General features: G+C 35.5%; 1 protein-coding gene across 1 annotated transcript in view; it reads left to right on the forward strand.

Moving 5' to 3' along the window:
- Positions 1-322: 322 nt before the first annotated feature.
- The window catches only part of LOC132109789 (disintegrin and metalloproteinase domain-containing protein 19-like), a 28089-nt gene continuing 14250 nt past the window's right edge, over positions 323-14161 (forward strand). The window contains exons 1-6 of the mRNA XM_059516132.1: positions 323-582; positions 725-837; positions 1561-1631; positions 10849-10927; positions 12205-12281; positions 13687-13891. Of these exons, the coding sequence (XP_059372115.1) occupies positions 459-582; positions 725-837; positions 1561-1631; positions 10849-10927; positions 12205-12281; positions 13687-13891 (669 nt within the window). The 5' untranslated portion in view covers positions 323-458. The remainder of the gene's footprint in view (positions 583-724; positions 838-1560; positions 1632-10848; positions 10928-12204; positions 12282-13686; positions 13892-14161) is intronic.

The following is a 14161-nucleotide window of genomic DNA, read 5'->3' on the forward strand; positions in this document are numbered from 1 at the left end:
GTGACTGTAACAACTGTACATGCCATCAAAGACCGAGGACGTCTATTAGTTCAGGTGTTATTTTTCTTCATCATAAATCATGTAATTTTTATTGTAGGATTCTGTTACTATAATAAAGACGTGATAATGTAAATAGCCGGATGGATGCATAGATAGATAGATAGATAGGTAGATAGATAGATAGATAGATAGATAGATAGATAGATAGATAGATAGATAGATAGATAGATAGATAGATAGTTTTTATGAATGGTGGAGGCAGGCTGAAGCGGGGAGGTGCTTAAATGATAGAGAGCTGTAAAGATGCGCTCCGGCTCTCACTGCCTCTGTCGGTCTCTGCAGACACACACATACCGGTGTTGTTCATCATGAATGCTGTTCATAATCGATGATAATTCATCGTGCACGGCTCGTTTATTTCGTGCTTTTTTATTTATTTATTTTTATTTTTACATTTTATGATGCATTTGGATCGCTGCATGGTCGCGGGCGCAGTGCAGTTCCGATTATTTGTATTGTTATGTTGTTGTTGTTTGCATCTCTCTTTAAGATGCGCTGCACATGGCGAGGACATACACACGGGTGAGTGTTATCGTTTATAGTCATTGTACAAGAATACTGAGTGCTCATTTTTGTGTTTCGTGGAAGATGAGCGCCGGAACTCTAGAAATTGTGTCAGATTTATTATTTATTGGTTACGTGATTTATTTTTTTGCACTATTAGATCAACGTTGGCATAGAGACTCATCTCGCATCCATGACAACCCGGAGCACTTTATCACTTATCCACAGTGGATCAGCTCAGCCAGACACAAACGATCTCATGAGAGCTCTAAGGTAATGAGACAGACTCTTAAGAACTGTTGACTCTTAAGAACTGCATCAGAGGTTCATTGTGCTTTATATCGTCAAACTACACATTTGCAGGCTTAATTTGTCGTAAGATGGCTTGTGAATCAAACATTTTAATTTTCTAATTCAATACATTACATTTCAGAATAACAATTTCAGTGAAAAGTTGAACTAAAAATGTTTTCAAAAGTCTTGGCGTATTGTCATTAACTCCTTTGTGTATGTTATTCAGAATTATTTAAAATAATCGAAAAATCATCTTGTGTTTAACCTATTATAAAGGCAAAAACATTTGACCTTTAGTGAACCAAAGTTCAACTAATCAGTTTAACAAAGGTGCTTTTTTCAAAAGTGACTTAAATGACCTTAGAATATTTCTGCTTTTAGCATATATTTAGTTTAAATTTGCTTAATTTAGTTTTTCTCAGTGTATGTGTGTGTGTGTGTGTGTGTGTGTGTGTGTGTGTGTGTGTATGTATGTATACACACACACACACACACACACACACAGAGAGAGTATATTCTTCTCTCACTATATGCTCTCATGTTTTTGGACCCCACTGTATATATAATACCTGTAAAACAACTTGCCTCTTTCAGTGTTTTTATTATTTTTTTTTTTGTACATTATCATGTATCTACCACCATTTTTGCATAATTGAATTTATTGGGTAATTCTATTCTAACCTGATTGATTTACCTTCCCAGCATCCATCTGAGGCAGAGGTCAAAATTACTGCAGGAGGAGAAGATCTGATTCTACAGCTCCAGAGAAATGAGTGAGTTTGTGCACGTAGTTGTATAAATAAGCATCTCCATTCACTGTCCCGCTTTACTCCACTATAGCCACATATAACTTACCAACTGGAGGTGTCGTGATATATTCGCAATGAAATACAGTTCATAGCGTTGTGCCATAAATACACATCTATGTGGTTTCCCTTTTCATTTTGGCACAAGCAGATGTGCATGTGTTGATGGAGTGCGAGTATTAAGCCATATGGAAATGGCATTTGATACGCCTGCTCCAGGACACAGGAAGCTGGGCGCATCACATGGTTTACTTTCTCCCCCAGGAATGCATTGCAGAGTAAGTAAATTAGTGGACATGATAACAGACAACAGTATAAATCAGGTCGATTGTTTCTGAGGTGTATCATTGGAATTAAAGGGATAGTGACAGGACTTCAAAAGACCTCCCGCTTTGCTTTTCCGTGGCAAGGATTGTGCTGGATGCCTCAGAAAACCCAGGTTGCAACCAGCATAATCTAGTCTAGTTTTGACATAAAAAAGTATTTTTGTTTTCCTATGGAATCTGATCTTCCTTAAATCAAGATACATTTACTTGGGATGCAAATGTAAGTTTTTAAAAATGTAACAAAATTATATTTATGCATAAAACAAGAACAAATATCTGTCAGTGTGTTATGAAAGCTTGTTTTCCCTTTGAATTAAGCTGAAGTCTGAACCACTTGGCAGATTTTTGTTCTTGCTTTACTCATACAATTCAGTGGAAGAACATCACTTTTATGTGATGCAGTGTGATTAGTACTACATTTGAAGTTGTTTCCGTATTCTGGTAGGGAGCATTAGTATTCTTTTTGTGTAAAATGTATAAAATAGATTATTCTCTTGATTTATTCTTAAACATTTCTGTAAGACTTTAGGGACCAATTCTCACTGTTAACTAGTTGCTCATAGCATGCATGATTAACATATTGGCTGTTTATTAGTAGCCTACTTAAAAAGCACATATTCTGCATGACCATATTCTACATCCCTGATCCTACCCAATACCTAAACACATTGTTAAAAAAAATAATAATTAATGATTTGTTAATGGTAAGAATTGAATCTTTAAATAAAGTATGACCAAAATGTATTTATTCTTATACATAAAAAGGTACTTCTATGGCATCCCTTTTGGAACCTTTATGTTTATAGTGTACATTCTGCCTCACGCACAAATTGTGAAACGGCTGTGGTGCAACTCTGCAAGTTGTGTCAGATTAGTAAAGGTACTATCTGAAAATCAGAGAAGATTGTAAAAGCCATGGGCTACCAACTGAAGATCCATCCAGAGCACGACTCCATGGTGTCTGACTGAGATAAGCCCAGGGGGCAACACCATGCTGTGGGCATTTGTTACAGATGCAACTTTGTTGAAAACGTTCTTTGGTTTGATGAAAACAATAAGTACTGTTTTGCAGGCACTACATTGTGTCCGTTTATTTTTAGGAAGGATGTGGTTGATAATTCGCAAGAATTTAATCCTGTTTTACACATAATATTGAGTAACTAATTCGCAGAGACAAGTTGTTATAGGATTCCAATCTGATGCAATGTCAAACTGTTAAGAAGTCATGGTGACTGACCAACAGCAGTGTTTTGAAGAGCAGCATCATTAGATAATGATAAAATTTCAGTTCTGTTGTGTGTGAAGTATTGCAGAAATATAGAATAAATGGAAATTCAGGATTCATATCCAAGCACTGAATATTAATACAAGCTGGGTTTAATTTCCTCTTGTGGATAATTTTTAAATTGTGTGACAAGATAAAAGCAAGGGAAATGGTTTTAAAGATATCCATCTCTGTACGAATACTCGGGTTAATACTAATTGGGGTCAAGTTTCTCATTAATTCGAGATATTTTAGATAGTCTTTTGTGTGTTTACTATGAGTCATTCCTACTTCTGAAAGCCTGTGAACTAGTGTGTATCCCTCTGTTTAGCCTTTTAACCTCCAACTTCACCCATGGGTTATTCAGTGGGAAAAACAATCAATGCTAATTAGGTTTCTTGACAGATGATTTTGAGTGCAGGAAATTATAACATAAATTTCATCTTCTCTCACATTAAACTGCAACTGAGGTCTCACTAATATACAATTACATACTGAACTGATAAATCTTTAACAGTTAAAGCCAGTTTGTGGACTGCATGGTTTTGTATATATGCACATGAATCTTTAGCACTTTCAGCTAAAATTTTATATGAAATACACTCCATAATCGAGTGCAATCCATCTCAGAATGCTAGTATATAATATAAATGTCTTAGCTTTTAAAGGATTTTGTTGCTACAGTATAGTTGACTCGAGGGAATGTTTGGCTGTCAGTGATGTAAATGTTAAACATTTTCTGCAACAATGGTATAAAGCTGAATCTCTGTGCTTTCTGCCTTCTTGTTTAGTCGTACGTCTTATTTGCTCCATTTAAAAGTAAGTGCTCATGCATAGAATATCAAAAAGCAGCTGTGAATCTCCAGGCATCTGTAGTCAGTGGCCGTCATCCAGGATAGATCCATCACAGGCTGAAGGAAAAAGCTTTTGTGTGTGTGTGTGTGTTTGTGTGTGTGCTGGAGGGGTATCCAGGCTTTTATTCTAATGAATGTTTGCCCTCATGGACCCAGAGGAGGTGATTGGGTTTAGATCCAGCCAGGGCTCTGCTGATTTAGTTTTTTTGAGGGTGGCAAGTCTGGGCTATGACTTGAAGGTCAGTCGAGAGATGTTATTCATGGCTCAAGTTTTACGTAGCAGTGAACCCCAAACTAGAGTCCTTGTTCTCTTTTGCACCCATATACATTAGGATAATTCATGCTAGACTCTAGACTGTGTCTGCTGATCTGGCAGTACAGTTTCTCTCACTCTATCCCTATTGTATTTCTGTCTGTTTTCTCTCTCCATAGGGCTGACAGATCTCAGAGGATACATTAGTCTGGGGTCTGTCGCCGTATCCTCCCTAATAGTTATTTCTAAATGCTTGCTTGTGACATCAGAATGATACATAATCAGGGGATTGTTAGGTCACTAGTGGTTATTTATTAATAAAGTCAACCTGAAATGTCATTCACAACCATTTTGCTTTTATAGTGCATCATATTTTGGAATCAAATAGAAATTAGGTAGAGGACGACTTGGGTTTACCATCTGGAGTTGATTAGATTGTAAAAAATGGGTGTTAGGTAAAAAAAAAAAAAATGTCGGTTTGGTGTATTGACCTCTTTTTATGAAATATTACAAAGACTAACATTTGTGCACCAACAAAACATTCACAATAAGTCCAGGAATGTGCATTAACCCTGTAAATCTGGAAATAAAAGTCAGGAAAATGTTTTATTTTTATTTATTTATTTATTTTTCTCAATGATGTATGGACAACCAAAGTTACTCCAGGCCTGTAAATGTACATCTTTAAGTATAACTAACAAAAAAAAAACATTTCTTCTTAGGTTTACTTTATAAAAAATAAGTATGGACTTTAAAGCAAAAGATTACACCTGTAGAATTGTACTAAAAAGACTATCAATCAGACGACAGAAAGTTTCGATCATGTTGATCATTTAGAGGCCTCAGAAATTTGTGTATGAAATATGATACAGTCTTTATAGGGTTAAGAAAGTAAATAGGTTCAATATAGATTTTATGTTGCGTTTAATGTGTGCGCTCTTTATTCTGTTGCTTTTGTTTATTTTCTGAAGCATGCATCGGCTCGTTTGACTTTCAGATGACCCCTCTGGGAGGCTGACTGGCTGTCAGTTAGAGGGCAAAGTGCTCGGACAGGCTTTTAGGCTTGCATACGCTCTTGCAAAGGGCAATAAAAGCCCCTCCATCACAGCGATGGCCAAGGCAATGCCCTCAATTACATCATTCTCCCCTCCAGCCCATTCTCTCTCCTTTTTCACCCTTTCCAATCATTCTCTGTCTGTTTGTGATGTCCTTATTTCATCTTTCTCTCTATCCCTCCTCCCACGCCCTCCATCTAGAATGATGTCATTTGATATGAGGAGAAAATGTGGCCCACTGACCCTTGAGACGCAGCCCGTCTATACTGAAATGAGCTCTTTGTTTCAGCTGCTGCCAGACGGCCGTGTCTCAAACATACAGCTCGTCATCACTGCATCTGTCGGGCCCCGTTCCAACTCTTTAGCTCCGAGGGGTGGAAACTCATTCCTATCCATTTTGCATCTTTGTGTTGTAATATATGAATATTCTTTTTTTATGTTACACAGAGGGAGGGAGGAAGAAAAATGGTTTATTATCATTTTAATTGTCAATGTTATTTACAGCAAACTTGAGCTAAGGAATTTGACAAAAAGCTGATTTGCATGCAATCCTGTTCAATTTCGACAGAACACTAAACTTTACAAAGGGCCTTTATTATTCTCAAATCGAACAGTTTATTGGACCTTTAGACAAAATCTAGAAAATAATAATAACATTTATATGTTTTTTTAAGTATTATATTTTTTACACACAAAGTGTGACATAGGAGAATACGGAGCTCATACTCTGAGGAAAAAACACCTTAATTATATTCAGAGGCCTAAAATCAAAAACATTCACATTAGTGCAGGTTCTTATATTTATGAGGCCGGAAATGACTATTAAGCTTGTATATCAGTGAGATCTTTATAAAAACAAACCACTTACATAAAATACATATAAATATCAGTTGTCACTCTATATCATCCAGTACTATGACTTAAGCTAATATTTAAATTCTTAGTTTTACGATTGATTCTGTCGAGTGTTTATTGTGTGGGCAAAACATAATGCAATGCAATATAATATCGTTTGAGAGATGTTAAATTAACAGCTTAATAGCATGATGTATCATTTTTGATATACACAGTTTTTTTGACGTTTTTTTTTCTTCCTAAAATTGATGGAATATCAGTGTTGGGAAGGTTACTTTGGAAATGTAATAGGTTACAGATTACAAGTTACCCTGTTTAAAATGTAAAAGTAGTGTAACTTTTTCAATTAATTTATTAAAGTAATGTAACTAATTACTTTTGAGTACTTTTTGATTACTTTTCTAAATTTGTGAAAATTAAATAATAATAAATAAAATCATATACATAAACTCAAATACAGTTATCTAATAAGCATGTGACGTATTCTGTATAATAAACTCCTGAAACATTAGTGTTTTTTTTAAACTGCTGTCTCTTTGTATATAATGTGATGATAGTTTTCTCAAAATAAGTAAAATGCATGAAGTGACACAGAGCAGTTCTAGAAATTATGTTTATGTGCTCGTGTACTCCTATATTGTGGCAGCAGAGGTTGAAAACACTGCGAGCTTCAGTAGGCCTATGTAGTAAATGAAACCATGTCTTTGCCATTAATTTACAGGAGGGGCGGACTGGGAAAAAAAATCAGACTGGAAATTCAAATTCATACAAACAAAATAATGGACAAAACAATTTTTTGTATGGACCTGACATAAAGAAAGGTTTAAATCTTTAATTTGGGGACATGCTAAATAATTAAAAGTTCTCTCCTGAACGGCACCTTCACTTCCATTTTTCTCTTCAGTCTCTTTATTTTGCCCTGTTATCCATCTCTCTCATGACTTTAATACTCAAGATTGAACAAAACTATACTGTACAATACAATACTCTACAATACTACAATATATTTATAGAAAAATCCTGATACTGTACACGAGTCATGTTTTTCCCTTACAAAAATTGACCATGCTTTTATTAGCCTATATAAAAGTACAATAACCTTGTTTTGTTTTTTGTTTTGCAAATGGATTTCTATTTATTTTTAAATAAATAAATTTGTAAAATAATTTTTGGTTACCACAGTTAAACAATAGTAACCATTTTCTCTGGATTATTAGTAAAATAACAAAACTTTAATTTTCGTAAGGGTTGAGTTGTTGTCTGTCCTAGCTTCCACAAAAAATCTGATTATTTTTCAGCTAAATTACTACTGTAACATTACAACAGAAAATAATGATGTCCTTTGTATAGTATTTTGAGTGATGACTGATGAGCAACGTGCTGCTGCTTGATTAAATAAATAAAAAAAACAAAGGCAAAAAAAGCATCTTTACAGATGAAACTGACCTGAAACCCTGAACAGGAGTTCTGCTTCTCTGCTCCAGCTGTGCGCTTCCACACTCCATCAGAGTTATCACTCTATTCTCTCTCTCTCTCTCTCTCTCTCTCTCTCTCTCTCTCTCGCATTGATTACTCTAAATCTGATCCAAACCGTTTGGCGGAGGCGCGGAGAGCGCGCGAGTCACGACTTACAATTCATGATTTATTAGAGATTTAATTATCAAATGGCGGATTCGCAAATGATCGCTTTAGTACATTCGGCAGGCAATTATACAAAAATGATATTAAAATAGCGGGCCAAATCGGCTGCCAGGCCACCGGGAATTGTCCCGGTTCTCCCGGTGTCCAGTCCGCGCCTGATTTCCTATAGACACACAGAACGTGCAGGAGTCATATATTGCATTTTGGGAGCTTAATATTCACAGACACTAGTCCATGTCATGTTTTGATTCAAGTGTACTGACCTACTTTTGATTTAGTCATCCAAAATGTGGCATATTCCGTCCGCGTTAGGCATTCCGTTTTTATGACTGGATTCTACGACTGTATTTCCGCATCCCGGGAATTATTAGGGCGGTATGTCTCAGAATAGTCAGTGCAATTTGGGAAAGAAATCAGTTAAATCTGTATGTGGATGTGTGTAAATATTCAAATGTAATCCCCTTTGTAATCGATAAAAATTTCATTAGTAACTGTAATTTAATTACTCATTTTTTCTTAGTAACTGTAACTAATTACAGTTACATTGATTTTGTAATTAAATTACGTAACGCCGTTACATGTAACTAGTTACTCCCCAACACTGTGGAATATGAATACAATATGGTTATCAAGTAAGTTTAATCAAGTTGGTTTAAGTGTTCGTCTTTTAAATATTACTAATATTATAAAATGTATTCTTATGTTTACTTTATAAAGATAAAAATTTCACAACAAAAATACAGTATGCTAAATAAAAGCCTTTGTAATAGAGACACATTTTTTTTTTATAAAGATGGGAAATAAAATTTGATTGCCAAACATTAATGGGCGGTCACGATGATTGGCGCGTTAAGAAAACAGTTATTCAAGGGCTCCTTGTACAGTTAGTTAGTTTGGGCCACACTCAAACTCTCTACAGAGTCTATTTTTGCCAGCGCTTGTTTTATAGGTGTCTATTGTAAGTGTTTGTTATCGCGTAGCTAAAACAACTGCCAAGGCGCCACTTAAAATTTCTGTTAATCGCCCACCTGGTAGGCACAACATCCTTCTTTCTCTCAGTAAAATTCCTCTTTCTCACTCACTCTGTTTTTCTAGAGCCTAAGGGACTATAGCATCATGCTCAGCCAGAGTCAGTTTATTGTGAATTTATGAGTCTTCTTGTTTGCCCAGGGGCTGTTTAAGGCTGGGCTCAATATAGCATCACATTTTGGGTCATTGGGCGGCAGTGTGGCAGATAAAGTGCAAGCCTTGTTTTAGTTCCCTCAGCAGAGGGTTGCATCAACAGGCGTGTGTTGTTTGAGAGGGTATTAGATACACTCAAGAAGCCTTTTGGCCTACTACCCCATATTTTGTCTTGAGTGCTTTTCCACACTCTTTGATTCTATTTGGAAGCAAATGACCTTGGTGGTGTTCGCTGTCAAATGAAAGATTTTGACATAGAAAATTATACGCCTTTATTTGTCCTTCAAAACCTGACTGGGCCACCAGTAGATGTTGCTTCAGTTTGTTGTTGTCTGTTAAAAAGGTGGTCAGTGCACACTTTTCTTTTCAAAAGCAAGACCTCTTAAGTTCCTATACTTAATTAGAGTTCAGCGCTAATACATTTGATTACAGGGTGTAAAATTTTCATGCATAAGTGTTTTGCATGTATTTGCATATATTACTTTAAAATCAAACAGGAGAGGCTTTTATTTTATGAATATCGATCACAATTCAATTCAAAAGTTGAATTGTATGTAACTGTAAAAACCTGATAATGTTCAAATCACTTCTGACATAGCTTCTATCCAGAATTGCCTTCATATTAGCATTAGGGGACATAAACTGTTAATACTGTATGTAAGTTGCTGCTGTGAAATATGATTATACGACCTTAAAGGACCCATATGTTATCGTATTTCTACTTGTGGCATTATTTTAAGACCCAGTGTATAGCAGAAGGGTGTATGACCGGTATATCTCTATGCACTTGAGTCCATGACACTTTTTCTCCCTGGCAGAGATCCAGGGTCTTGCAGAGCCAGTGCAGACTTGTGCTGCCTGGTGGGTGTTCCTGTTTGGGGATGATGGAGGTTGTGGCCCAGTAGGTCTGGACGTTGTTGTTGGGCCAGCTTATTTAAACAAAGAGGGACAGATGCTTGAGATGTATATGTTTGTGTATGAGAGAATGAGAGACAGAATGAGATCACAATATGTGGTTAGGTTTAGACAAGCTCATTAGTAAGTCAAATTGTCACATCAAATCTAATTTTAGTTTTAGTCTGTTTCAGTTCTTATTTTGTTGGTGTACATACTGCATCATTTAATTTTTTAAACAAAAGTTAAAACAAGGTGGTACAAACAATGTGGCATATAAACTGGCTGTCTTTGTTGTATGCTGGTGTCAATTTGTATGTCAGATGTGGGGGTACAGAACAAGAAAATCATCATAATCAAAATTATTACTGTGTCTTCAACGTATATCTGAGATCTGAGTGTTATTCCAAGCCATTGTGAAAATCGTTTGTTAGTCTTGTTAAGGGAAATTAAATATTTAGGGCCAGTTTAGCACTAGTGGTCTTGTTTCAAGGAGGAGAAAGAAGAGTATATAAGTACGATAAACAGACTGTTCTCAGTCTGTAAGCATTTTTACTGAGTATCTCTGATTCTCAAAGCATTCAGCCACTTTAGATGACTCTTTAATGAGCTCAAGGACATTAAAGGAAAGAGAACTCACACTGTCAGAGACATTTTCTGTGACGAAATCCTCTCATATCATCGTGATACGAATCAAATCTGGATTTGTGTGTGACTCCAAAAAAGGAATGGAAACAAGTTGGAAGTGTTTATGTTATTCCTTTATGGACGTGATGGAAGTTGTCTGGTTATTTACCAGCTGTGCGCTGATTAAATGTATAACTGAACAATTTTGCCTTTTTTGTATGTTTTCCTCCAAGGGAGCTGTTCTCTTCTGAATATCAGGAAATATGGTACAATCCGAATGGAGACCGCCAGTTTTCCAAGCCTGCCAACAGGGTGAGTGCTGGATCCATTCCACAATCTTTTACTTCTAAATTACATATTAATAGCTTATATTGTCATCGTAATCTTGTTGACACAGTATGCTAATAGGCTCTAAATCACTTTAGAAACAAGTCATGTGTTTGGCTTTGCCTTTATCAGTGCTTAAAGTGATAAAATGATTCAGTTATGTCTGATGTTAATTTTGTGAAAGTAATTCCAGATTATATAAATCAATATGACATCCATTAGGCATATTCACATGTTTTTCCCTTTCCTCTGATGTTAGGTATAGGATACACACACACACACACACACATATTTATATATTTATATATTTATATATTTATACATATACATATACATTTACATACACACACACACACACGCACGCACACACACACACACACACACACACACACACACACACACACACACACACACACACACACACACACACATATATATATATATTTATTTATTTATATATGTAAACATTAACATATTTTGTTAGATTACTCAGGATTAGTAACTTACTCAAAATACTTTAGAATACTTTGAAATACTTAAGCTTTGTAACACAAAGAAACATATTAACTTGATATCTTGTTTTTATGCTTTCCGACATCTACCAGCCATAAGATTTGTGTTTTCTTTGCATTTTATTTTTAAGAACATCAATTTTACACAGAATTTCTATGAACAAAAAAAAAAAGCAATGTCATTTAAATCTTCCAATCGATATAAATTCAATTTGAATACAATGAATGGGATTCTGTGCTGTTTCATGCTGCATTCCAAGCTTCAAAACGAATCCAGCCACACCAAACACATAATAAAAGAAGCCAAAACAACTGCCACAGTTGTCCAAGTTATACAATAGATTTGTTTAATGAATGGACCAAACTTTAAGTGAAAAGAGTTGCAAAAGAATCACAGAGTCAAAATTAACAGGGCACGTTTCCCACGGTTGCAAGCAATGTCGTTCTTAATGATGCTTTTGGGAAAAACATCTCTGGGGTCACAATATTTATTTATTTATTTCTTTTACAAAATGAGATTTAAGACAAATTATAAATGAAAATGTGTCCTTTTATTATTAGACAAAAGACAAAATGCTGCATATTTCTTTGTGAAATTTAAATGTTAAATAATAAAGCTTACTAGAAATTTTAAAACAAATCCTAAATCAAAAAAAAAAAATATATATATATATATATATTTATATATATATATATATATATATAGTGGACCTAGTGTATATGATGTATATAGTGTTATTTTGGTTCCAGGATCACTGTTATTATCATGGGTCAGTCAAAGGGATCCAGGGGTCAAGTCTGGTCATCAGCACCTGTGCTGGACTCAGGTAAGATCCACAGCAGATCTGCATACATGCATTTTTATTTATTTTTGAATTGCCTGTTCTTTAGCTCAGAGTAATTATTCATAATGACAACAGGATTGCAATCAAGTCATTTAAAAAAAACGTTTTACAATTATTTTTGCAGTTCCCCTTAGTGCTACTAGTGGTTCAGAAATTACACTTTCAAAATCTAACCAGGTGAAATCAAGATAAATCATTGCCTAGTTTGAGCTATAGCTTCATTTTCAGATTTATACACGATACCTTTCAGAAGAAAACACACTACATTTATTTCTTCTTTACTTTATATTTTATTTTTATTTACTCAATTTATTTTTATTTCGATTTTCTTTTCTTTTGTTTGTCAGATTTATATTTTATAATGTTATTTTGCATTATCATGCAGACCTGTATATCTTGTTTAGTAATTGGGACTTTCACAAACCATTTTAGTTCTATATCCTAACCTGTCAGACTCTAAAAACTACAGCACTAGTGCCATCACTTTGCATCATGAGGATATATTTTTTGTTGTGCAAAAGTTCTAGTTTATTAGCCTGGAAGTGAGTTCAGCGAGTTCACTGTAGTAGCATGGCCTGGTCTCTGAGTGGGCCGAGGGTAGATGTATAGAGTCCTGTTGAGTGCTTCGATGCCTTCCGAGACTCAAACAGGAGAAGAACAGACATGCATTGACTGATCCAACAGATCAATGAATATTTAAGCATGCACAGCTTGAATGGGTGAGGTTTGACTGGAGAAGGGGAAAACTAGAGCATTGTATAGTGTATACACACTCCCTTCCAGATGATTTTCATAGCTGCGGTGTATGATTCCACTAAATGAGAACAATGAAGGCATTTTGTCAATGTTTTATGTATTATGGACGTGTCAACAGATATTAGTTGAAATTTGAGAATGATGTTAATGTTACTGAGCATTCTAGAACTTTGTAGCATTTATAGACAATTAGCATTTCCATGAATCTTAATCTTATGTTTTGGCTTCTTTTTATGGTTCTTGTGTTTTGCGTTTCTGCAGTGGAAGCATTTTCATTGATAGTTGGCCATCACTGCACATCTGTGAAGGATTGTGTGTAACTATGCTTGTATTTGGGCAAAACTGGGGTATCCAGGAAGCAAGGAAATCTGTTTTTGCTTAAATAACCAAGCTCAGCATAAACACAAGTTGGCTATCAATTCGGTTTTATTCCTATCTTTCTTCACCCTCCCATCCAGGATAAAGATCATTTTGTGTGGTGAAGCTACTCTGCTTCCGGTGCAAAACCCTGATGAGTGGTTTCCATCCTGTCAGCCTGTTTAATTGTCCATAACTACAATTGTCCCCTTTGTCATTCAGTCTCAATGTTTAAACATTCTCGTGATTGACATGTTGTCTTTTCAATCCCCAGGGGCATGATAACAGTCAATAACAGCTTGAGCTACATGATCGAACCGCTAGCTAACCAAACACACTCTCAGGGACATGTCGTTTTCAACGCTCAGAGTCTGAAACTGCCAGTGAGCACCTGCGGACACTACCATGAAGACGGGAATCACTCGGAAAGCCTTCAAGAGCTGATTGATGTCATGGCAAAGCCTCAGCAGACCAATAGGGTGAGATCATGAGTAACATTGAACCCTTGAACCAAATCCAAACTAGAGATCCTCTCAAATCAGTGTATGTTTAGATAGTATTTTAGTTTTAAAACTATTATGTAATATAACATTCACCCAGGATAAAAAAGTAGCTAGTTTTAGAAGCAATAAATCTTTATTAATAAATCCAAATCTGGATAAATCTGTAAAATGTCTGTACACCACTTTTCTTGACCATGTATATCCAACAATTGAAATCAAAATATAAGATTGTATTCCCATACAGAA

Source organism: Carassius carassius, chromosome 29 (assembly GCF_963082965.1).
Source record: "Carassius carassius chromosome 29, fCarCar2.1, whole genome shotgun sequence".
Classification (NCBI taxonomy): Eukaryota; Metazoa; Chordata; class Actinopteri; order Cypriniformes; family Cyprinidae; genus Carassius; species Carassius carassius.